At 39.4% G+C, this 23,045-nt stretch overlaps 2 protein-coding genes across 2 annotated transcripts; one reads left to right on the top strand and one right to left on the bottom strand.

Moving 5' to 3' along the window:
- Nucleotides 1-1,180: 1,180 nt before the first annotated feature.
- On the bottom strand, nucleotides 1,181-5,906 carry LOC141012026 (hepatic and glial cell adhesion molecule-like). Its single transcript, XM_073485407.1, has 4 exons — nucleotides 5,858-5,906; nucleotides 3,814-4,149; nucleotides 2,159-2,446; nucleotides 1,181-1,817 (listed from the first exon to the last, which is right to left on the bottom strand). The coding sequence occupies exons 1-4, from the start codon at nucleotides 5,904-5,906 to the stop codon at nucleotides 1,708-1,710; spliced, it is 783 nt and encodes a 260-aa protein (XP_073341508.1). The 3' UTR covers nucleotides 1,181-1,707.
- Nucleotides 5,907-8,066: 2,160 nt separating this feature from the next.
- Nucleotides 8,067-12,181, top strand: LOC141012327 (uncharacterized). The gene is made up of 2 exons (XM_073485777.1): nucleotides 8,067-8,137; nucleotides 10,958-12,181. Exon 2 carries the CDS (start codon nucleotides 10,963-10,965, stop codon nucleotides 11,860-11,862), a length of 900 nt encoding a protein of 299 aa, XP_073341878.1. The 5' UTR covers nucleotides 8,067-8,137; nucleotides 10,958-10,962; the 3' UTR covers nucleotides 11,863-12,181.
- The last annotated feature ends 10,864 nt before the right edge of the window (nucleotides 12,182-23,045 follow it).

The following is a 23,045-nucleotide window of genomic DNA, read 5'->3' as shown; positions in this document are numbered from 1 at the left end:
TGTTTGCATCATACATAACATGGTGCCATTCTCATGCTCCTTTGATGGTTTCTTTTCCCGACCTGGAAAGTCGACTTTGTTGATTTAATTAGCTTCATAAGCTCTTTTTTGGAAACAACATGGATGCTACAAAGAAGATGTGTTGCATTGTATTGCTGAGATTGTTTGAACAACATGTTGATAGCTGTTTCCACTAAAATATTCCCTTATAGTTGGAAGCTAATTTTTGATGTTTGTGGATTAGGATTATTGTAGATTATACTGCATTGATGGGTATGTGACATTTTACTGATGTAGATGTTTGAGGTTGTGTTCAGTTTACCTCCTTTTATATACTGTTGGCTAGTTTAATCTACAGCAATGCATTATATTCTAAAAGATTATTTTTGAGCATGGCTGTCCTGTGAGAACCACGTAGCCACAGAAAAACAGCCTGTTTTCAGTTTGTGATGATGCCTTATATCTTAAAAAAAAACAAGATTTCAAAACAGTTTATTTTAGCTGAAGAAGAAGGAGATTATCCTCAATACAGAAAGGAACACTTCATCCTTCAATTTATCCGAAACATTAAACATCAACAAGTATGGAGATGCATGGTTTTGACTGGACAGGAAGGGGAGGGAAAAAAAGTAATGTTAAAAGTAACTAGTAATTAAAGCTGGAAGACAAATGTAGTAGTGGGGTAAAAAGTACAGTATTTTCCTCTGTGATGTAGTTGAGGAGAAGCCTAAAGTAGCATAAAATGGAAATACTCAAGTGAGTAAATGTCTGATATAATATATAGCCTAATTGTTTTATTAATCACACATTATCAGGCCCAGTGCCACTGTTCTTTATTATGCTCCAAGAAGAAGTTGCCTTTACATCCAAAGGTGTCTTGAGGTTGAGGGTAAACTTATACGACAATATCATCTGACCCACTACAGTTGAATATAGTATATCACTGCCGTGATCAGCACTTTGTCTTTGGGGTTCAATCACCAGACAACTCTTGCTATCTCAGCACTAACAACCAACATCTAAGTGGTTTTATTTTGGAATTTCTATCAACTTAATTCTTTTTTTCCAGTGTACATATATGTACTACATCATCACTGTTTCAGGATCAGGCAGTAACATTTATAGACAGAGGCATTATAAATTGTCTTAAAGCATAGGACAGGCAGTTTGCAGACACAGATGTCATAGTTACTCTTTATTGGTACAAAAACAACAATCCAACCTCAGCCAAGCAAGAAACAGCAGTTTCTGAACAATTTTCATCCATAACATTTCTTCATGAGCCAGAAAAAAAAGATTTTTAATCATAAAACAATATATTTATGTTGTATTTATTGATATTTGTAAATGTCTGTTTATTCTGAATTTGATGCTAGCAGCACTTTTCAAACAAGTTGGATTTGGATCCAATTTGAATCTTTTTTTGGAAGAGGTCCATTCCACAGGTAAACGGGTTCATTGGTATCATGACTGGGTATGAAAGGGACGTCATCAAATGGCTCTGTTGTTCACAATCAAGGGTGGGGTTCACCACTTGTCAAACACATGATTGTATAAAGGAGATTACAATGTGGACTCATGAATGCTTCATAAAACACAGTTTGTCTGAACATTAGTTACATTTTCCAGCCTGTGTCAAGCTTGAGAGACCCTCCATGTCTTTGTGATAACGATGTGATGACATGATCCTCAGGACTCCAGCTAGGTTCATCTTCCGAGTCTGATGTGGTCCACCACAAGAATAATCAAGACCATGCCAACTATAGCAGAGATAACCAGTCGTACTGTTGCTTCAGTGTGACACCAGCTGCTACTCTCTGAGGGAATGACATTGAAAGAGTACTGCTTGGGCCTTTGAAGAAAACCTCCCTGAATTTGTTATAGTACCAAAACACCAAGAGTTTGAGGACTGTTAGGTACTTCAACAAAATCAGGGACTTCAGAGTCACTATGCTTGATTTTTATTTAATGTATTCAGATATCACAAAAAATTGAACAATACATACAGTCCAAGACATTAACATTAATGGTATTGAGTTTTCACTAGCTGCAATATCATACTACATGATTAACTATGTCATCATTTTTTTAATGTAAAGAGTAAAAAGAGACAAAAAAACAGGATTGTCTTTCCCATGTTTTATCATCATCATCATACCTGTGTTCTTTGGACATGTGTCCTCTCTGTTGAGTTTAGTGGCTTTTTCTTCAACGGGGTTTTCAGCCACACAGCTGTAGTCGTCTTCATCATGGGACTCTATTTCCAAAACAAGAGACAGCCTGGAGGACAGATCAAGACCACTTGTCTCTTTCAGTCTTTCTCTCCCTCTGTACCAGGACAGGATCAGCTCTCTGCTGTTCTCCACACAGCATTCCACCCAGACTGAGCTACAGCTTGTGTTGACCAAAGATGCATTGACCTTGATGGATGGAGGGCGTACAGAGCCTGGGGAAAGACAAGCAGTCAAAATGTTTTTTAAGAGTGCAACTGAGAACTTTCTAGTATAAATACAGTCTTTGGTTATTGGCACTGAACAACTCAGGGCTAAAGGTGAGGAGGTTGTTATAGTAGCACTGTGACATTTTGAGAAATATACTCAGAGTCAGATGAGAGGACTGGTAAAGGTTTTTGTCTCTGAGGGCTCAAAGTGCCTATTCATGGGTGAGTTTCACCAGGGGGCATAAAATGTGACATGTTCACATACTTCCTGGCCCCACTGTGCAGCTACCCTGACCAACAATAAGTGCAGCGACACGGAACCCTCACTGGCTTCCAACCAAGTACACAGATGACGCAGGACCAAGCCAGAGTTACAGCTACCAAGATATCAAACCCCAAAACACTGTATGTTTGTTAAGCTTATTCAGACACAGGATTCTATTTAAGAAGAATCATTCGTGGGGGCCACAAATGATCACACTGCAGGAGCACAGAGCATGCACACAAGCGCTTACAGTGCACTTCTTCTGGGGGGGCAAGAGTTTAATCATATACTGACCACACCTTTTATACATTTTAGGAAAGATACTATTGGCTAATTTACAAAGCTAATGGAGTGAAGCATTGGGTGTGATAGAAAGGTCAACCAATGATAAGGGCCAGAGACAACTCGGACAATGTCATCCACCATTAGAATTTGCCCTCAGGGGCGAGTCTTTAAGAAATGTTTCAGTTGCTGCCTTGTAGAACCCAATGAACTCCTTTGTTCCAGACTTTGCACCTCTCCAGTGATCTAGCCTGTTTCTTGACTCCAGCCTACATTGAGGACTACTATTTGTTGGACCAAATTCCAGGACCCATCTGGCCCATTTCCTGGTCCCTTGGGACTTAACATAAGACCGTTGGTTTTTGAGTCTCATTCCCAGTTCTTCAAATACTGTTTTTTCTTACAAATAGGACCTTTAACCCCTGGCCAAAAATAGCATGATACAGAAATGGCTGTATTTCAAACACTACCAAGAATTATATCTAATGTTTGGTACCATTGGATTCAGAACAATGTAATATCAATAATCTTGATCCATCTTGTCTACTTATTAAGAAGAAACCCCTCAGAATTTTTCTGTAAAAGGTAGAAACACAAACGCTGTGGAAACTAAAGACATGTGGCTACACCTCTGATTTCACCTAGATATCATGCCTTAACATACTAAAAATAGTACATTCATTAATGGGTTAAGCGCACAATGATATTTACTCTGTGAATCCACACATGAATCTTATATGACCTTATAAAGTGGAGGGAATAATGCAGCCTTCCTCTACAATTGGTTTTAGTCAGTTTAACTAAGCGAACAGTCAGGTTTACTTACTGTATATAATTAGGTGGAAATGCTGAGAAATAATGTTGGTGCCGATGGATTGGCTCTTGTAAACACCAGTGTCACTGACTCTGAGCTGAGTGATGGTCAGAGCTCCAGTCTGAGTGTCCAGCTGCAGTCTGTCTCTGAATTGCTCGTCGTAATCACTATAGACCTCCCACTTTTTCACACTGGCGATACGCGTGTTCGGGTTCATGGGTCCAAATGTCCACAATACCTGTACATTACTTTTGCGTGTGGTTTCTTTTGTCTTTAGGGTGACAGTCGCTCCCTCTCTTGCTTTCACTGTTTCCTTATCTTCATCTGCCAACACACAACACAGCAGAACTGAAAAAGAGAAGATGTGGCTGTGAGATTACTTTGATGAAACTGTAAATGTTTTGTTGACTGAATTAGATCAGAGCTGGAAAATATTCACAGATATGCTGTTGCTAGGCAAGAAGAAAAATAATGGACTACAGGGGACACAGTCACTAGCCAAGCGAGAGCTGTGATGAAGTCAAAGCACTGTGGATGTGTTTTGTTTTGTTTTGCATGTGTGTGTTTTTGTGTTTTATTTTTATGTGATCTGTTTTTTTGTTAATGTCTTGTATGATATAACAAAACAAGGTTTCTCTTAAAGGAGCACGCTGTAGTTTTGGGGAAGAAATGTTCATGAAGAAGAAATGTTTCTGTCTAAACAAACTAAATAATCAAACTCTCTTTGTTTTCATGGCTGAATAAACTGAATAAACAAACTGACCTTAAAGGACAACACAATTATACTGTTTTACTTTGTGTATATGTGGCGGACCCTGCCACCTTTCTAGCTTCAAACAGTGTTCCGGGTACAGCTTGTTTATTTGCTTATGGAAAAAGTTTGCATTATTACCTCATTAATATTGAAAATATTAAAATTCTGACTTTGAATTTCTTCTCCAAAACTACACAGTGCCCCTTTAATGCAGACAAGGTCACCTGTGCTCTGCAAAGGGTTAAGAAGAAGTACAACATCATTTCCAGAGAAACTGTTTCTGTTCCCCTGAATACAGAAGCCCACATTAGTCACATGTACAGGTTGTTCCTCCATAACTCTCAACACAAAACAAATCTTTATTTTATCCACATCATTTTGACTGAATTTACTGTTTAATGCACATCTACACTGAAGACTTTGTCTCTAAATCAAACCAAGAGGTAGTGTGTAGTAGACTGAGTAAAGACAAGTGCTGCAGATGGAAAAACAAGGTTAACCACAACTTTTGACACTCACAGGTCATCTTTGCAAAGGATGTTAGGTAGAGCCTGTTTAACACTGTGCTTTTTGTATATATAAAAATAGCAGTTCTTGCACAGAGGGGGGTCAGGATGTGGCTGTAGGAAACAGGAGGAAATGCAGCCAACTACTGAAGTTCATTATATTTAAGATTGTTGATGCCAGCCAAATGGTAAAAAGTAGCCTAAATAAGAGTTGCACAGCAGAGCAAAAAATCTCTGCCAAGGCCCAGCAGCTCAATTTTATTCAATCAAGCCTAATCCAATATAGAATAAAATCTATTGAAATCCACTGGATCCAGATTTTTATTTTGACCACAAAGCTCTGTCAAGCCAAGGGGAGCTGCGGATTCAGCAGGTAATTCTCTGTAGGCTCATCACTATGAGTTGAGCATTTTCTTTTTTTATAGTCATTTCAAACAGTTTTGTTATATATATATGAAAGCTTTAAGAGAGGCGCATACTTATATTGCATATATGTATATACTGCTGTATATCACAAAATGTCTTTCTTTACTTACCAGTTGTACTATCTAGCTTTCACTGATTAGTTTTCAGAAACATTGTCCCAATTCAGTCTGTGGATTACAGGAAAACATTGCTGTTGACTATTTTTTTCTGTTCCACGAACTGTTTGTTGATGAAACCACCCAAATGGTACAGTTTCACGTGCCCAATTAAATAAAAAGTATCCCAACTGGGTAGAGGCCCAATCTAGCAACACTGTACATAATTACTAACAAAGAAACAAATTAGCTGAACGTTATTATTTTTAGCTTACCTAAAGTGAAATGGACAGCGAAATATTTTCCTCCTAACCGAGGCTCCATGTTGTGTGTAAGCATGTATTGTCTGGCAGTGTGTTGCTAGAAGTGTGCTGCTGTTAATCAGTGTGTCCTGTACATCTCTAGTGTCTCAGAGTTCATCAACAGCCCCACCTAGAGCCTGTTTGCATTCGCATGCAAACTGCAGTCTACCTTCTTTTAGTAAGATGGCTGAAGCTCCTTACAATACTAATCATGAGAAAACCACCAACAAGATGGTCTCCACCCTCTCTCACGTTAGTTCAGCTATTTCATACCTTTCTTTAAAAGGCTTTATGTAATTGCCAATGTTTTAGGCTTTTGTCAGGCCTTCTCTTATTTTTATATTGGTGTGTATTGTGTTGAATGGTCAATGATGTACACTCACTGCAGGCCCAAGCTGTCTCATTAAAGAACAAGTCCACCCTCTAAAGTCCCACCCTTTTCAGGTGAAATTAAAAATGTGAGGAGGAGTGAGGGGTTAAACATCTCTGTGACATGTTGGGCTACATAGTGTGGCTAACCAGAGGCATTGTTGTGAATGAATGTGCTAGTGTTTTTGGTGAATGTTGAACTCAACATTTGTTTGCAACAAAGAATGTGAACCTAAGCAGGAGTCAACAATGCTTGTGCATCAATTTTTGGCACCCGGCTCTCACCAAGCCTCTCATTGGTCAATATGGGCATCATGGGCAACAATAACTGTCATCAACGCAGAGAATGGATAAATTGTTATTATTATTTCACAAAATATGCATAAGACACTGCAGCTTAGATCTGGATTACAAAGCTACTAAAAGGGATATTATCACCCTCACTTGCACATCAGTATCCTCATGGGCAAAAATCCCACTTAAACCAGCTAAGATCGGACTTGGGCAGTCCGCTCCTTGCGCTTCTTGATGTCAACCAAGAGCGAACCAAATAAACCAGATCTGGCCCAAATCTGGGCCGAGCTCATTCTATTCTGGTGTGCTGGATCTGGCTCTTGGGCCAGTTTTGGTTTATTTGGTTTGCTCTTGGCTGACGTCTGGCCATGCTATGGCATGTGGCAGGAGCGGACCACCCAAGTGCCATCATTCCACGTGATATGTGGGCTGGATGAGGGTGTCTGGTACATTTTGCTATCTGGGTTGGCCAGTTAACATAAAAAAACATCACAAATTGGTGTAAAAATAACATCACCAACCAATTTTTTGATGTTTTCTCACACCAGTAGTGTCACCAGAAATATTGATTTAGGTGGGCCTTTGGAATATAAGATGAGCTACAACCAAAGCAAAAAGTGATATGTAGATCAATACATTTTTACTCATTATTTTAAGCTCTCTGTTACGGCCCGAGAGCCTTCAGTGTTTGTGTCTCTCATTAAAACATTATTTTGAATATTTGCCTTCTGTCTTTTTATACATTGCATCGATAGCACGATACTGCTTTGCAACATGTGATAGTTTCAAGAAATAAGGTGGCAGACGCATGCTGCAACTCCAATGTTGGTCTATGCACTAAACATCTGCATGTTCATCTATTGCTGTTAGATCTGCAACAGTATAGGCACTGTGTCCCGCAGCCGTGGATGGACGGGTCGGTTTTGGTTTAGGGGCACTGGTTTAGGAGCATCCCCAAAGTCGGCATCAGATTTTTCCCTACTGCATTTTATTTCTGACATCTATCCCTCCGCCTCTTAAAAAATATATGCAGAGAGCTTTGTTATGGCATCTTTGCTGTAATGATCCATCACTGACTAGCAGTTAAATAATAGAAAAGCAGCAAGTGGTTCAAAGAGACCGAGCACTCATTTGAATTCTGAGTTTTCATTACAAGTGATATGAAAGTCTCTCTTTAAAGCTAATTTTTCATGTTATTTTAAATAAAATAATAAATGTAATAAATAAAGTAAATAAATAAAGTGTCATAGCCTAAAAAAGTTTTTTTTTATTTGCGCCTAACTCATATTTCTTATGATTTTGTTTGGTGTGCCAGCTGTAGATTTAGATGGCACAGGCACATCCAGGCACACCAGTGACTAAGTGGCTGACTGTGTCACACTGAAACATTCCCGCGCGTCTCACTTTTTTTCTGACTGTTGTTCAGCCTCCCTCCCTCGCTCCCTCCCCCTCGTCCTCCACGTGTCTACTTTCTTCTTCCTAACACTCTCCTCACCTCAATCATCTATAGCATTACCTCCTTCACCTTTTAACTCTGTTCTATCTTTCCTCGTTCTCTTAGACTCATTACTTGGATTATCAGCTCAGCAAGTAAGTAAACAATTTCATTTTCAGTTTAGTTAAGCGTCTTCACATAAACTGATATACATCTGTAAGGTTCTTTGCTGATGATGTAACTGTTTCCCACTCATTTTGGCTCCTTTCTCTATTCTGTGTATAGACCATACATTACATTAGATACAAAAAATATATATTGTATAAGATATGTATGGAAAAGGTCTGAAAAGCATCCTGATGATCTTTACCATAATTGTAAAATGTCACTAGCAGAAAGGAAATGTCAGTAAGTATTAAAACATCTGTAAAAACTTAATTCAGGTCAAAACAATAGCTTTATGTCCAAGTAAAATAAAATAAAATAATATATAGATATATAGATATATAGATATGTATGTATGTATGTATATTACCTTATTTTATTTTTTTCAGTCACTGCTAAAATTGTTTAATAAATATCTGAAGAAAAATCGGATTAGGAATTACATTACAATGAATGTGATATTAGGTTTGGAATCACATGAAAAACATGTAAAGAGTTTATAATGAATAAAGGCAGTTAAAATGGATCCATGTGAGAGAAGTATTTCCCCATGTTTTGTGCTGAATAAGAAAAGATGTGTTGATGCATCACAGCAGTGCAGTGATGCCAGTTACAGAGCCACCTGCTTACTGGCAGTTGCTGTTAAATGCAGACAAGTTGCAGGTGGCTGCAAAACTTGATTTCCTGTTATTTTCTGCGTGACACAGAGGTAGGAGGCACACAGAAACAGCCACATCCTGACCCCCTCGGTGCAAGTGTGTGTGCTTGTTTGTTAATGTTTCCTGAGTGTTTTAGTGCGTATCTTTTTTCTGTTCCCTTTTGTGCTCGGCTGTTATTTGTGGTTGAAATGAAACTGGGCCGCACATCTACACGGTATATATTGAAGGGTTGTGAAATTATCCAGAGAAAGTTTTTTCTCTATCTTTATTCTTCCAAAAATGCTATACAATTATCACATCTAAATGTGTCAAACTCTGTGGTGCACCTCACCTCAAGTTTTTGACATTCAGATGGAGCTTTGGTACTCACTATCAATATTAGTGTACTGTTCCAACCATCCGTGGCATCATTGTCATTCAGAGAGAGTGACTCATTTAGGTGGACTATTTTTATTCTGTGCCATTTATGCCCACCTACACCTGACCTTTACATCATCCAAATTAGCATTGATGGTAATTGGCTGCTTGATTTAGGTAAACTGGGAATAATTTGTTACTATTTGTTAGCCACATCAGAGGACTGCTGCTTCTTCTCTCTTTTTTTTTGGACTACTTTTTAAACATGGCTCTTCACAGCTTTGGCTATCACTCTCATGGTCAAAGGTCACGTGGTCATGTGCATTAAAATGCAGTGTGGCATGCAGATTAAAATGCTGTTGAGCATAAAAAAATGAAAAAGATTAAGAACAAGAAAAACATAAATTTATGTTTAAAGAATTATAGATAATTAAGTGTAAAAATGCTATAATGTCTGTTGGCCTTCTCTGGGGGTGGGATGTGCAACGTCTCAGTCTATAGAATTGTAAAATGTACATACATGTGACAGGTATTAAGCAAACTATGGAATAGAAATTGTACACAGGGTCACTTTCTGTGTTGGATTTACTTAAATGTAGAATCTGTTCATAGTCTGTTGCTGGGGTGGTGAAGATTCTTCATATTCTTTTTTGCTCTGGTTCTGCTACTTTTAAGTCCTGAGAAGGTTGTGGCAGGAAAAAAACAGTGCAGACGAGAGAGTGAATGATGAAGACAAACAGCTATCAGCTCTAACTCATCTATCTTGCAAGGAGGATGCAAATCACTCAAAAGCCCCTTACCCTAACCTTAATTTATGCATGATGGGTTCATCTGTTAAAGGCAGGGGTTGAACATTAAGTATGAAGAAAATTGTAGAAACAACTAAAAATGTAAAACTAAGATTCAAAGCTGTGCTTCTGGTTATGTGGACTGGACAAAGGAAAAAAAGTGATGAACTCACTGTTGGCCTGGCATTCTGGGCCCTGTACATGCTCTATAGGCCCCTGCTCGTATCCACAGCTATTCATTCTAGTATGTTTGAGCTCTGAACTCACATCTGTCCTAAACGACTCTGTGGAAATAAGTCCAGTTGCCTATGATATAGCACTTAGAACTACCATGACCTGGATGACTGAGAACCTTCATCAATGTTGTAATACTTGTTTTAACAATAACATTTAAAAAAAAAAACACACAAAAAAAACCCAGTTAAAAATCTGTAGCAAAATGCTCAACTTGCAGGGGCTACCAGCTGCTGCATCTGCATTATAACGTTAACATTAACTATGATAACTATGTTCTGAATGGATACATTTTCATATATAAATGGCATAGAATTGTGGGAAATGCACTTTTAAAAGGCCTCCCCTTAAAAAAAAGGGGGAGGGCTCTCATTGGACCCCCCAGTGTTGACAGCAGGCTTATGCCCGTGCCCTTAACACTGGTGTGTAGCATGAAGGGACAATGACTTTAATTTTCTTGTGTAGCACTGTGTTGTATAAAGACAATTAAATTACTATATGAAACCTCCTTATAATTTGCAAGTTCATTCTAAAGTTTTCATGGATTTCAAACCTGTAACTGAAAACAACATCCTCATGTAAAATATTTTATGATGTATCTGATCTTATCTGTATTCCTGCTTTTGCTGCCTATCCCCCCACTATTCCCCTATTTTTTATAACTGTACTTAATACTATTGTGCAACAATACTAAATGTAACTTTATGTCATCCTCTCCTATCTTTTTTCTAACTATTATTTCTGATTTTTTTCTTTTTAATGACCCATACAGTCACAATGAAGACCAAGGCCATCCTGTTTCTGACTTTATTCATGGTAATGCTCCTGATTGCTGGGTCTTCTGCTAATAATCAAAGCAACCACAGCTACACTCCTCCCCCCTCTCCTGTCCAGAGCACCATGACAACATCTAATGATGCTCCAGATAATAAACCAAGTCCTACATCTGACCAGATTCTGTCTGCAACATCGTCTCCATCTAATTCATCCATAGGGACATCAAGTTTCCGAGCAACCGAGCAACCCGACCAGTCTTCCTTAGCACCAGCCAATAGCACAACCCTTCCCTCCCCCAAACCCACTAACAACAAGTACATGCTTTTTTTTATTCTGTTGGCCATCGTGGTGCTGATGCTGTTTGTGGGATGCCTCCATGCCATGAAGGAGGCAGGTCAAGACAGCTGTGCCTCCAGGTTCCTGCTGGGTGTGAGACAGAGGCTGAGGGTTGTGATCGGTAACGTGGAGGACTGGATTGGGCTTCACCTCTGGCCAGGGGGGAAGAGAGAAAATGAGGATGATGAAGAGGAGCTAGAGAGAAGACAGGGAGATGAAGGAGGACAGAGGGTAGATGACGGGGGGAAAGGAGGTAGTTGTGGAGCAAGGAATGAAAAGCAAGGGGAACACAAAGAGGATGACAGCGATGATTCACCTGGCTGCTCTTGTATGGAGGGGGATAACCTCAGGGAGACTGCGCTGAACAGACAGGAGGAAGAGGAGAGGAAGCAGAGTGGGAACGAGGACGAGGAGGAAACGAGTAGTGAGAGTGAGGGAGAACAAAGTGATGTGGGAGGAGAGAGCAAGGGAGATAAAAAGGGAGGCTCAGAAGTGATAGCACTAGTCAACTCTGTGCAGGAGGATGAGGAAAAGAATGATTTTTGTGTCGTCACTGTCCTGTAGTGATGAAAAACATCATTTGAAGAAGGAGAAAATGTGTAAGGACATTATGTTCAGATCAGGGATCAGATTTACAAGGAGAATGATCATGTTGTGATGGTTTTAAATATGTTATTTCACTGAATGTTAAAGGGTTTGAAAGCTACATGGCCTTCACCATGTCTTTCAACATTAGGCCAAACATACTTGAGTGATGAACTGTTCATGCATGTTTGTGTAAATCAGAAAATGTTAACAACCAATACTTTTTTATAAACTTACAATGTGTGGAGAATACAGTTGGTGTTTGTTTGATGATCTTTAAATAAACTGTTGAAACATCTTCTAAATTCTTAATTAATATTGAACAAAAAGTTTTAAAAGCAGTGTTTATTTTGGCACCTGGTTTCAATTTTGTTATAGATTCAGATTCATTTGTTAGATTCAGCCTACTGTCATAAGTGGCGTACCATAACAAAACATGCCATATCACATAGACATTACATGTGTATTACCTAACATTCATGTTGTCAGATGAATTGGTTTCTACAGTCATTTCAACTATTGCAGTACAGTATAAGTCAGTATAAGTTCAAAAATATAACAGAAAAGAACCAGTGGTAACTGACAGCATTTTTAAGCTATGATAACCAATTAGTTCACTACCTTGTTATGATATATACAAACAGAGGGAAAAAAACTTTATATTAAACCTTTATCACATTGGAAAACCTTAAAGCAAGCAGTAAATATATTGTTGTTTATCATTATTTACAACACAAAAGCTTCTCTCAACAGGTGTAAGCAGTTAATGATGTATGTTGTTAGTTATTGGACCACACAGGGCCTCTGTGTGGCTGATGATTTAAACATGCACTGTGTCACTGCTCCCTCTAAGCCTTAAGAGTGAAGTGGGACCACAACACTCAGCAGACAGAAAGACAGACCAGCTCACTTCATTTCACATCAGTTTCCACATAAGGAATCTCAGATGTATCTGTTAGCTTTGGAGAATGATTTTTCTCCTGAAATGAATCTTAAACTCTGAATTAGAAATTGCTTATCAATGCCATGTTTCAAGCTCAAGATCTTGTGTTGTTTTCCCCAAGTGTTTTCCTGAGGGCACTCATATTCACAGTAAATGTGCTTTCAAGTTAAAACAGATACTTAACACTTAAACCACCTTCACTGTAGGCCTTTATGTAAATATAACCATGCTGTAACATCACCTGCAGCAGTTTAAATAGAGCTGCATATGAACAGTTTGGCCAGTGCAGATAAGGCCCGGTAGAGAATGGATATGTGTACGCAGGTGGGTGAAATCTATTACCAAATAAACTCAAATACTGCCAACCTACATATAGTTCCTCCTGTATATTATGTAGAAATAAACTTGCTGCTATCACGTGTCTTTTCACAGAGCAGCATCTGTATAATGTGGCCAAACTCATCAGTTGTGTTGTGCAGAGCTAGGGTTGGTACACAGTTCAATACAGCGAATAGCCCTATTCAACTACTGTTCTAATCCATATTATGGCAAGAACCACTCAGCTAACTAAAGAGAAACGACAGTCCATCATAAGTTTAAACATGAAAGTCAGTCAATTTGGAAAATATCAAGAACTTTGAATGAATCCTCAAGTGTAGTCACGAAAACCATCAAACACACGATGAAACTGGCTCTCATGAGTACCAGCTCAGGAGAGGAAGACCAAGAGTTACCTCTGCTGCAGAGAATAAGAGTTAGAGTTAGCATTAGAGTTACCAGACTCAGAAAATGCAAATTAACAGCACCTCAGATTAGAGCCCACATAAATTCTTCACACAGTTCAAGTAGCAGACACATCTCAACATCAACTGTTCAGAGGAGACTGCGTGAATCAGGCCTTCATGGTCGAATTGCTGCAAAGAAGCCACTACTGAGAAAAGAAGAAGTGTTTGGGCCAAGAAACAAGGAATGGACATTAGACCAGTGGAAATCTGTACTTGGGTCTGATGTGTCCAAATTTGAGATTTTTGATTCCACCTGCCATGTGTTTGTGGGACGCAGAAAAGGTGAGTGGATGGTTTCTACATGTGTGGTTCACACCGTGAAGCACGGAGGAGGTGTGATGGTGCTTTGCTGATGACACTGTTGATTTATTCAAAATTCAAGGCACACTTAACCAGCATGGCTACCACAGCATTCTGCAGCGACATGCCATCCCATCTGGTTTGCGCTTAGTGGGACCGTCATTTTCTCTTCAACAGGACAATGACCCCAAACACACCTCCAGGCTTTGTCATGGCCATCTGACCAAGAAGGAGAGTGATGGAGTGCTGCGTCAGATGACCTGGCCTCCACAATCACCCAACCTAAACCTGATTGAGATGGTTTGGACCGCAGAGTGAAGGCAAAGCTGCCAACAAGTGCTCAACATTTCTGGGAACTCCTTCAAGACTGTTGGAAAACCATTCCAGGTGACTACCTCATGAAGCTGATTGAGAGAATGCCAAGAGTGTGCAAAGCCGTCAAAGCAAAAGGTGGCTACTTTGAAAAAATATAAAATATAAGCTGGTTTATTTAACACTTTTTTGTTTACTGCATAATTCCATGTGTTCCTTCATAGTTTGGATGTCTTCAGTAATGATCTACAATGTAGAAAATAAAGAAACCATTGAATGAGAAGGTGTGTCCAAACTTTTGACTGGTAGTGTATGTCAAGGATATAATTTTGCATGTGTACAACATGGAAAACTGATCTAGTGATAAAAGTCATGCAACATGTTAATTTCAGATAAAAGTAATGGAGAACATAATTTGTTTTGTTTTTTTAATTCATGTTTTAAAAAAAAATTAATACATCTGTACATTAACTTGAAAAAAAAAATGGTAAAAATAACTGACACCACATTTCAAAATGTAAATTTCATTTAATACATGGAGATGAAAAATGGAAAAACAATCAGTTGTATCATTATAATATTGGAAAACCATTATGTCTTATACATAAAAATACATTAAATACAACATTGTACATTGGAAATAAAAAAGAAAAAAATCGAGAAATTATATTTGCTCTGTCACTGACACATTTATGTAGCCAGCAGTGAATTGAAATAATGCAAAAAGACAACTCATTCTATACATCAAATCATAAATACAAATATGAAAAAAAAAAAAAAAAAACGAAAAAAAAAAAAAATCTAACCAACCAGCTGTGTCCAATCTATGTCATTGCAATAGTCCACCACACCATAGTGTTGATAGCAGATAAGGGAACATTTAAAACGAGCCAGTTTTTAAAAACATGTCCCACCTCAGAGGTCTTGAAATGTCTGAAACATTATGTGTTGCAGTGACACTTTTTTACCAAATCATGCAAGTGTGAACCTCTGACAGTGATTGTCAACGATAATCTCACCCCGATCCGTCCATGACGTCAAATTTTTTGATCGGGTCACCGCATCCAAAATGTATTCAGCATTTTTCCTGCTTCTTTTAGGCATGTGTTACTAGTCTGATGATTGTTTTCCTTTTCTCAGCCGTTTGTACTGTTTATTAGTCAATGGGATGTTGCCGCTCATTACATTGAGAGCCATTTCACACAGAGCATTAATTAAGACAGCACTTGCATTGCCCACAATAACCCACACTCAGCGTGTGGGTTATTCCTCTGCATGCCTGTTGACACTGTTACACCTTCTGCTTTGTAGAGCTGTATACAACCGGATGATCTGACGGCAATGCGGTTCGCAGTCTTAAATAATCCGGTGTCTTGGCTTTATGATCAATAAGAAGATATCCATTGACCGAGCTGGTGGCATCATTTAAGGCCTCTAAAAAATATTTGGTGTTGCCAGGAAACATTTGTCTACCTAATGTGATCTGGTATTTATCTCTCAGATTTTTAAACAGAAGGTAGTTTGTAATTAAACTAATGGTTCGACTAGCCTCGTCTTAATAAATAGATTTTGCGCTAAATATATATACACAACTAAGATTTCCTTGATGAACGTATATTATTGCTGGCGTCATTCAACAAAACATCTACACTAAGCAGATTGTTTTTGTCTGTGGTAACAGTACATCATCACAGAGATTCGGGTACGCCATTCACAAAGTTGATGTCTCTTATCTGTAGTAGCTGATTTTATAAAAGGTTGCCAACACAAGTAAATGTATACAACATTGTGCAAAATAACCCTTGATGCCTTTTCAATAACACTCTTGACAAAATATGTCTTCCCACAATTTGAAGTACCGCTCACCACCAGACTAAATGGATGTTGCAGTCTCATCAAACCCTTGGTCTGATCGCATGTCTGTATTCTGATTGGCTACAAAGGATTGAACTAGACCCACCAGTGACTTATGGGTGACCACCGCAGCATTTTTAGGGTTTAATGTCAAACCCTTGCATTTGACTTGTGTTTTGCCGTGTGCATAACACTTTGGATCCCCCGATACAAATTCAGTGATGTAATCTTCTTCGGGGAGGCCCACCCCCACACACACACACAGACACACAAACGTCACCATTATTCAACTCGTAAGTCAAATCACCCAGGTATTCACCTAAGGGAGGGTTCCACTCACCCGGCTGTGAAGTTAAAACACCGTCAGTATCACAATAAAGTAAACATTGTTGTAGTTTATCCAACACATCATAAAGCATGAGTTTGCATGGGCAGTTGTCATGGCTCCTATGAAGATATTTACATCTTTCACTCTGGACGCCCTGAGCTCAGCATGACACCACTGTACCATCGCCACATTATCTGATATGAAACAAAACTGCTGCACATCATAATGATTGCTGAACATCAGCCGTGTAAATCTGGCTGGTTCTGTTACCAACTCACATGATGGCAAGTTATTCCTCATGCTAAATCTACCCCACAAGTCTAGAAGCTTATTGCAGCTCCTCACCGCCTAATTGACGCAGATTTTATCTGCCTCTAGTTTGATACCTTCCTTTTTGAAATAGTCATCAATGTATTTCTCCTTCTCACCAGGTGTTTTGACATGACCAAGATAACCAGAAGCCTCTTGTTTACATTTTAGAAATGTCTTGACATAATCCTTGAACAATGCGTCGGCCTTGTTGGGAAAATGCCACACTTCATCAATGTGCACAATCTGGTACCCCTTTTCAAACGAGACCCATACACCTGACAGCTGTCTGTCACTGTGTGAACAGTCACTCGTCTGGTTCAATGCCTAAACACACACTCAACATAGCGGGAACATGAGTTTGTTATGACACCTGTAGGGCAGGACAGGATGGTACAAGGCTCTTGGTGGGAGCACAGTGCACTTCACAAACCCAATATAATTATAAAGGGAATCAAAATCCCTATAGATTATCTCGGGTGACCTATTGGATACTGTTTTTTCAAATTCACAGCCGGGTGCAAACTGGTGAAGTCGTAATATTTCACGTTCTCACCATCTGCCAACTTCATGGCATTTGTACGTCAGCCAAACAAAGCCTGTCGGGGGTCCAGACGTTCTGGTTTTTGATAACCCTGCAGAAACGTTTGGATGACTGGGTCAGACACTAAGTGTTAGCCACTCACATTCCCACATCAATACAACATGTAGACCATGTCTGGTTTTCAAAGCTTCAATCTTTGTACAGAACCCGTGGTAGAGCTCACAGTAGGGGGCTTTGGTGACAGGATTTAAATCAGCCTGAACATGGCATTTGACACATCCATGGAAAAAAAAAAAAAACACCCTGGAAACTCATAGCACGTGTTTGTAGTAGCGTTGTAACCGTCCACAAAGTATGACCCAAATTGCTATTCACCATGATTGAGCGCATGTTTTATCTCAATGTTTTGTGTACGGCTCAGGTATTCAAGCCACTGCATAGACACATTTGAATAAGTCTTATTCTGCTCAATGTATGCACCATCATACGTGAGTGCGAGTGTGTCTTTGGGCAGAAACAGTGTTTTGAATACCCCCATACAACTGGATGCCAATGTAGAGAATGCAAAGGGGTCAAGCTGTGTGCATTTGAGAAAAGCATGTCGATAAATCACACACGCTCTACGCAACACTTCCACATCATTGATGCAGTAGCAATGAATCTCTGCCTGAAAACTAAGGGATTCTTCACGGACTGTGTCATACCAGTTCATGAATGTTGTTTTCTCGCTGCCACTCATACTGTCACAGCCATAGTAGGACGGGTCTGGGTAGGGGCCCACATAGTATTTGTGGTCCCTGGTGTTGAACTTGTGGGGAAAATAGCCTTTCACCATATCCTCAAACCCTAAAGGCTGCTGGTGTTTGACAGGGGCATAGGAAGAAAGCTGAAAGAATCTATCCAACACTGACAGTACTGTCACTGCCTCACAGTATTTAAGTCTGTCACAGGGTATCACATTATGTTGTTTCTCATTTAATTTATGTTGATCGTAACAAAATTGAGACTTGCATATGCGTTCGCAATTTGCATTGCATCTTTGTTCGCAATTATGGTATAGGGGTGAATCATATGTTTTATAACAATAATGACATGGTATGAAACACCCGAGAACCCTGTCTTGTTTTCTATCAAATAATAGTGCTCATCGTGTATTACCAGACATTCTTTGGGTTGGGGGCTTCATGTGTTTGGTAACAGCGGGCTGTCAGATGTGTGGTGGAAGAAATGATACACTGTGCGTGTGATCGAACCCTATTTTGCTCTGAAGATTTTTTGCATACACCAATTTTTCGCATACACCAATTTTTCATACATGGTCATTGTGGTTTGTTCATAATGTGCAAGACAGAGACTGAAACACAAATTACTGTTTCCACCATTGTCAGGGTGTACAGAAAGCGACCAAAATCTCATAAGGTATTTGACCCAATCTAAGACGGGCTCCGCCGCTTCTATTCTGTACTACCATAACAATAAACAATAATAATTTATCATCCTCCATAGACGTGTAATTACTCTGCAAAACTTGTGAAATTTCTTTCGGTATTGAGAGAGACCTCAATACCACATTTAATACACTACCGGGATGAGGGTACGCATCCATGCGTCCTAATCCACCATCAATTACACCAGACAGCCCGTTTCTGACTCTCATGGGCACCAACTCAGGATTATCGAGACTAAAGGTGTCTAAAATCAAGACGCTGGCGCAGTTCAGAGGCATTAAAAGTAGGTATATCCCTGATCCCCTCACATCTTCATCAGTAGAGGATGAATTGGGGCTGCCCTCAGGCTCCACCTCACCATTCTGTACTACCGATGCAGAGTCAGGCTGAATGGAATAGCCTAAATCTCCATTGCCAGTGGCAGCAGTCCCCGCACTATCATTATCATCACCAACATCAACCATGTTACAGCTACAGCAGCACCAGCAACATCATAATAAATGATATTCGACACACGGTTTTTTCCAATGCAAGGAGTCTTTTACACTGCATTTTATGCCACCTATCCACTGTGTTGTCGTCATCATCACCATCTGTGTCGGATCCATAAAGGCAAATTATGCTTTTGTGCATATCGAGCATATCTATCATACATTCCTTCAATTGTAGCAGGGACAGTGCTCTCATCATCACTATTCCAATCATTGTTGAAATTACTATTATGCTTGAAAATGAAAATGTTTCTAAGAGGGGCCATGTTAACTAATAAACGAGCACTATGACACACCTAGAGATATGAATATTTATTTTTGAAGCACTCCCATCAAGTCGTGAAGTAGAGAGTACACCGATCCTTGACACAACATTTCTGGCCGACACTTGCCTGAACACGTCTATGCAAAGCAGCAGATCTACTTGCCGGACTACTTTTAACAAGTTTTTGTTATGCCGTTTTTTACAGCCATTTCTTTACTCAGTTTTCCAAATCTTTGTTATGCCGTCTTAATTCCTCAAATTTACTTTGCCAACCAGTTGGTCAAATCCATCATTCACCAGGTTACAGACACCATCTAGTCTGCATGCCTCAAGATGTGGTTGTTCTACAGGTCCCAAATTACTCATGTCTAAACAGAGATTATAAAGTTTACTTAAAGCGGATAGCTCTAGTCACTCGTGGAAACCAAGCTGCTCTGATGAGGTCCTGTCTAATACAAGTGGGTACTGTTAATATATCACCGTTAATATACAGGTTATCTAACTCGTCGGGTAAAACAAGAGAATCACTCTGCTGTAGACATACCAGAGGTGTGCTTTGCCCGTTGATCACACAATCACCACTATTAAGACACCCAGGTATTGTTGGCTGAATATCACTGATTGTGGTACGATTTTTTAGTTCAGGAGGTAGAACCACTGATACATCTGCTGGTGTGCTGGATCAATGGTTCACACAGAAAACAACATCGTCAGACACGTCATGCTCTATATCACCGGTTTGTGAAGAGGCGATTATATACACTGCAGGTGGGGTGTTCTCATCACAGGGTGTTGTATTCAACTTCACGAGCATATGCACTGCCTCGTCTGATTCTTTTGAGAGCCTTGACAGCACACACTGTCGTCCTCTTCTTTGGGAGAGCGGGTGGTGACTTCTGAGGTGGGCCTGATGTCTGCAACACTGTTCACAGTCCTAAGATGAGGTAATAAAGTTAGAAAAACAACCCGTTAACACATACACTATGGCATATTCAATCAGACAAACATAGCTTGAACGGCCTTCTGCACAATGATGACTTGGTTCCAGGCGCTTTAAGAGAAGGCTTCTGACCGATTTTTGGAAATCTATACAAAAGCACAAAAGAGAGTGGTTAAAATTAAGAGCAAACATGACACAAAGACAGTACTTTAAATTCAAATGTTGAATTAAGTTATAAAAGAAAATTATTTTAAACACATAACAAATCATTAAACACTTCAGTTCAAATCAGGTTTCAACAATAGGTGTCCTTTAAGTTCAGATTTGAGTTACGAACTTGCTCTCAAATCTCCACACACACACACACACACACACACACACACACACACACACACACACACACACACACACACACACACACAAAAAAGTCTTTTAAACCCAAAACAAACAGTTGCAGGCCTGAGTCGTGGCTTGGTCGGTTCACTTGCACTCAGCATGGGTGAAGGGTGAGGAGCAGGGCGATGGATGCTGAGGCCAACAGTCAGTCAGTCAGTCAGTCAGTGAGGTTACAGGCTGGCGGCAACAGTCCAGACGAGGTGAGAGCTGAGCGGGAGACTTTTACTCGTCCAGCGGGACCAAAGAGGGTTTCCTGGTCCACTGCGTACATTAACATTTCTATTAGTCTCCTTCAATTCACCCACAAGCTCATTTACTTCTCATACCGAGTCTGTGAGCTTTAAACTAGCTGGTAACATTAGCACATACTAACAACACACAGTAACATTAGCTGCTACTACAATAATAAATGCTAATTCCGCTAGCGTGCTAATGCGCTAATCACACTTAGCATCTCCATTTTATCATACTACATCTTGCCGGAGAATTTTCCTTATACGTGCTTCTTAATGTCCGTTACTCGTCGGTAAACTCTGCATCCACCACAGTACTGGACCTCATTACTCTCTGCAGCTTCACACGTCTGTGACTTATCGGCTCATTAAGGTCAATTTATAGGTTCACCTTTAACTCCCGCCCCTCGACCTTTCTGATAGGGCTGACAAGTTCGTAACAACCAATGCAATTAACAAAAACTAAAGATGGACAACTTAACGCCCTGAGGTTAGATTGTGAGCTGAGCTGACCACGCTACTCTTCTGTGCACTGTAAACAACCCTGTTTGTATTTCAATCAACTTTATTAAGACAATGACAAAGATTTATTAGTCTGCCAAAACTTAATCCATAATGAACTGTTTTTAACACTGAACCCATTTTAATGTAATATTTTACCTCTTTTCATGAACATCTTATCTTATTTATTTGTAAACATCTGTCAGTCTGAAATGACATTTTAACATGTTTATAACAAAAAGTTTAGCCTTATAGAAATATATGTGTTCACAGGAAGCAGAATTATGAGATAAAAAACTGAAATTATGAAAAACAGTCATAATTAATAGATACATTTTGATTTTCTATCTCTTAATTTGATTAATTAGATTTATCTAATAATGTGACGTTTTATCTCTTAATTTGAATTTTATCTCATAATTTTGACTTACAATTAAAATATTTTTTCATCAAGCTTAGTTTTCATCGCTTTTTTTTTCACCGGTGGAAACGGGCTTCCATACGATGTGGCGGGCTGGGGCTTCCAAAAGTCTCTCTTCCTCTTTCTCTCTGGCTTATTATTTATTAATTATCTCTGCCCCTAACCTTAATTATTTTAGACCCCCACAAAGTGAAGATTATAAGTGGAGCTCTTGTAGAAACACCTGCTGCACACTCACAAATCAAAGTTTACATCTATCAATTCAAATAAACTTTATTGGCATGAATGAAGTTACATTATTGACACATTTAAATGACATTACTGAATGACGACATTTACACAAGAAAACTAAATAAATCAATTTGCTGCACAGAATCTGTCACTCGATCACGCACACGTACGTACGCACGCACGCGCGTCGCTGAAGGCCATGGTAACAGAACGTTGACCAAAGCTATAAAAGCTGCAGCCCCTCGTTCATTTCTCTGTTCGCACATTAAACTTTGACAAGTTGACCTACTGCGGATTTGTTGTTGGAAAGTTTGAATCTGGGAAACCTGATCTACTGGAAGACTTCACCACAACCAAACCTTTGGATTAAACCGACTACCTGGAAGATTATTCTCAATCTAACCTGTTGGATTTTAACTGATCACCTGAACACTTTTTCACACACAAACCTTTTGGATTTCTTTTTTCTGGAGGACAACTAGCCTACTGCAGAGCGTGGACCACCTCTAACTGCTGGAGAAGTGGTTTCTGGTGGACCCCTGTGGCGAAGAACCTGCTGTCCAAGTCTCTGCAGGTAGGACATCTTTATTATCACATCTTCTTAAAGGCCTAGAAATGGGTTCAGTTGACAGTGTACTCATGGTAAATTGTTGAATTTACAGATAGGATATTGATTATAGCATTTTAGCATTTTAGCTAGCCTTTCATGAAAAGTCAGTTGTGGGTGACACTGGACGTTTCTCCATGTAAAATGATTTTCGATGATAAGAATGTGCTGAAAGTCCCGCGACAGGTGAGGAATGTGTTCACGGTTGTGTAGTGATTTTAAATACTGTTATTATTGTTTGAGGGCATCCATTT

Source organism: Pagrus major, chromosome 17 (genome assembly GCF_040436345.1).
Source record: "Pagrus major chromosome 17, Pma_NU_1.0".
Lineage (NCBI taxonomy): Eukaryota > Metazoa > Chordata > Actinopteri > Spariformes > Sparidae > Pagrus > Pagrus major.
This window is presented reverse-complemented; position numbering and strand designations above follow the sequence as displayed.

Coding starts and splice junctions, on each gene's coding strand:
- LOC141012026 (XM_073485407.1), bottom strand. CDS start 5,906: ATGGAGCCTCGGTTAGGAGGAAAATATTTCGCTGTCCATTTCACTTTA. Junction 4,150..5,857: donor CGCTGTCCATTTCACTTTAG/GTAAGCTAAAAA, acceptor TCTCTTTTTCAG/TTCTGCTGTGTTGTGTGTTG. Junction 2,447..3,813: donor TTTCCACCTAATTATATACA/GTAAGTAAACCT, acceptor GTCTTTCCCCAG/GCTCTGTACGCCCTCCATCC.
- LOC141012327 (XM_073485777.1), top strand. CDS start 10,963: ATGAAGACCAAGGCCATCCTGTTTCTGACTTTATTCATGGTAATGCTC.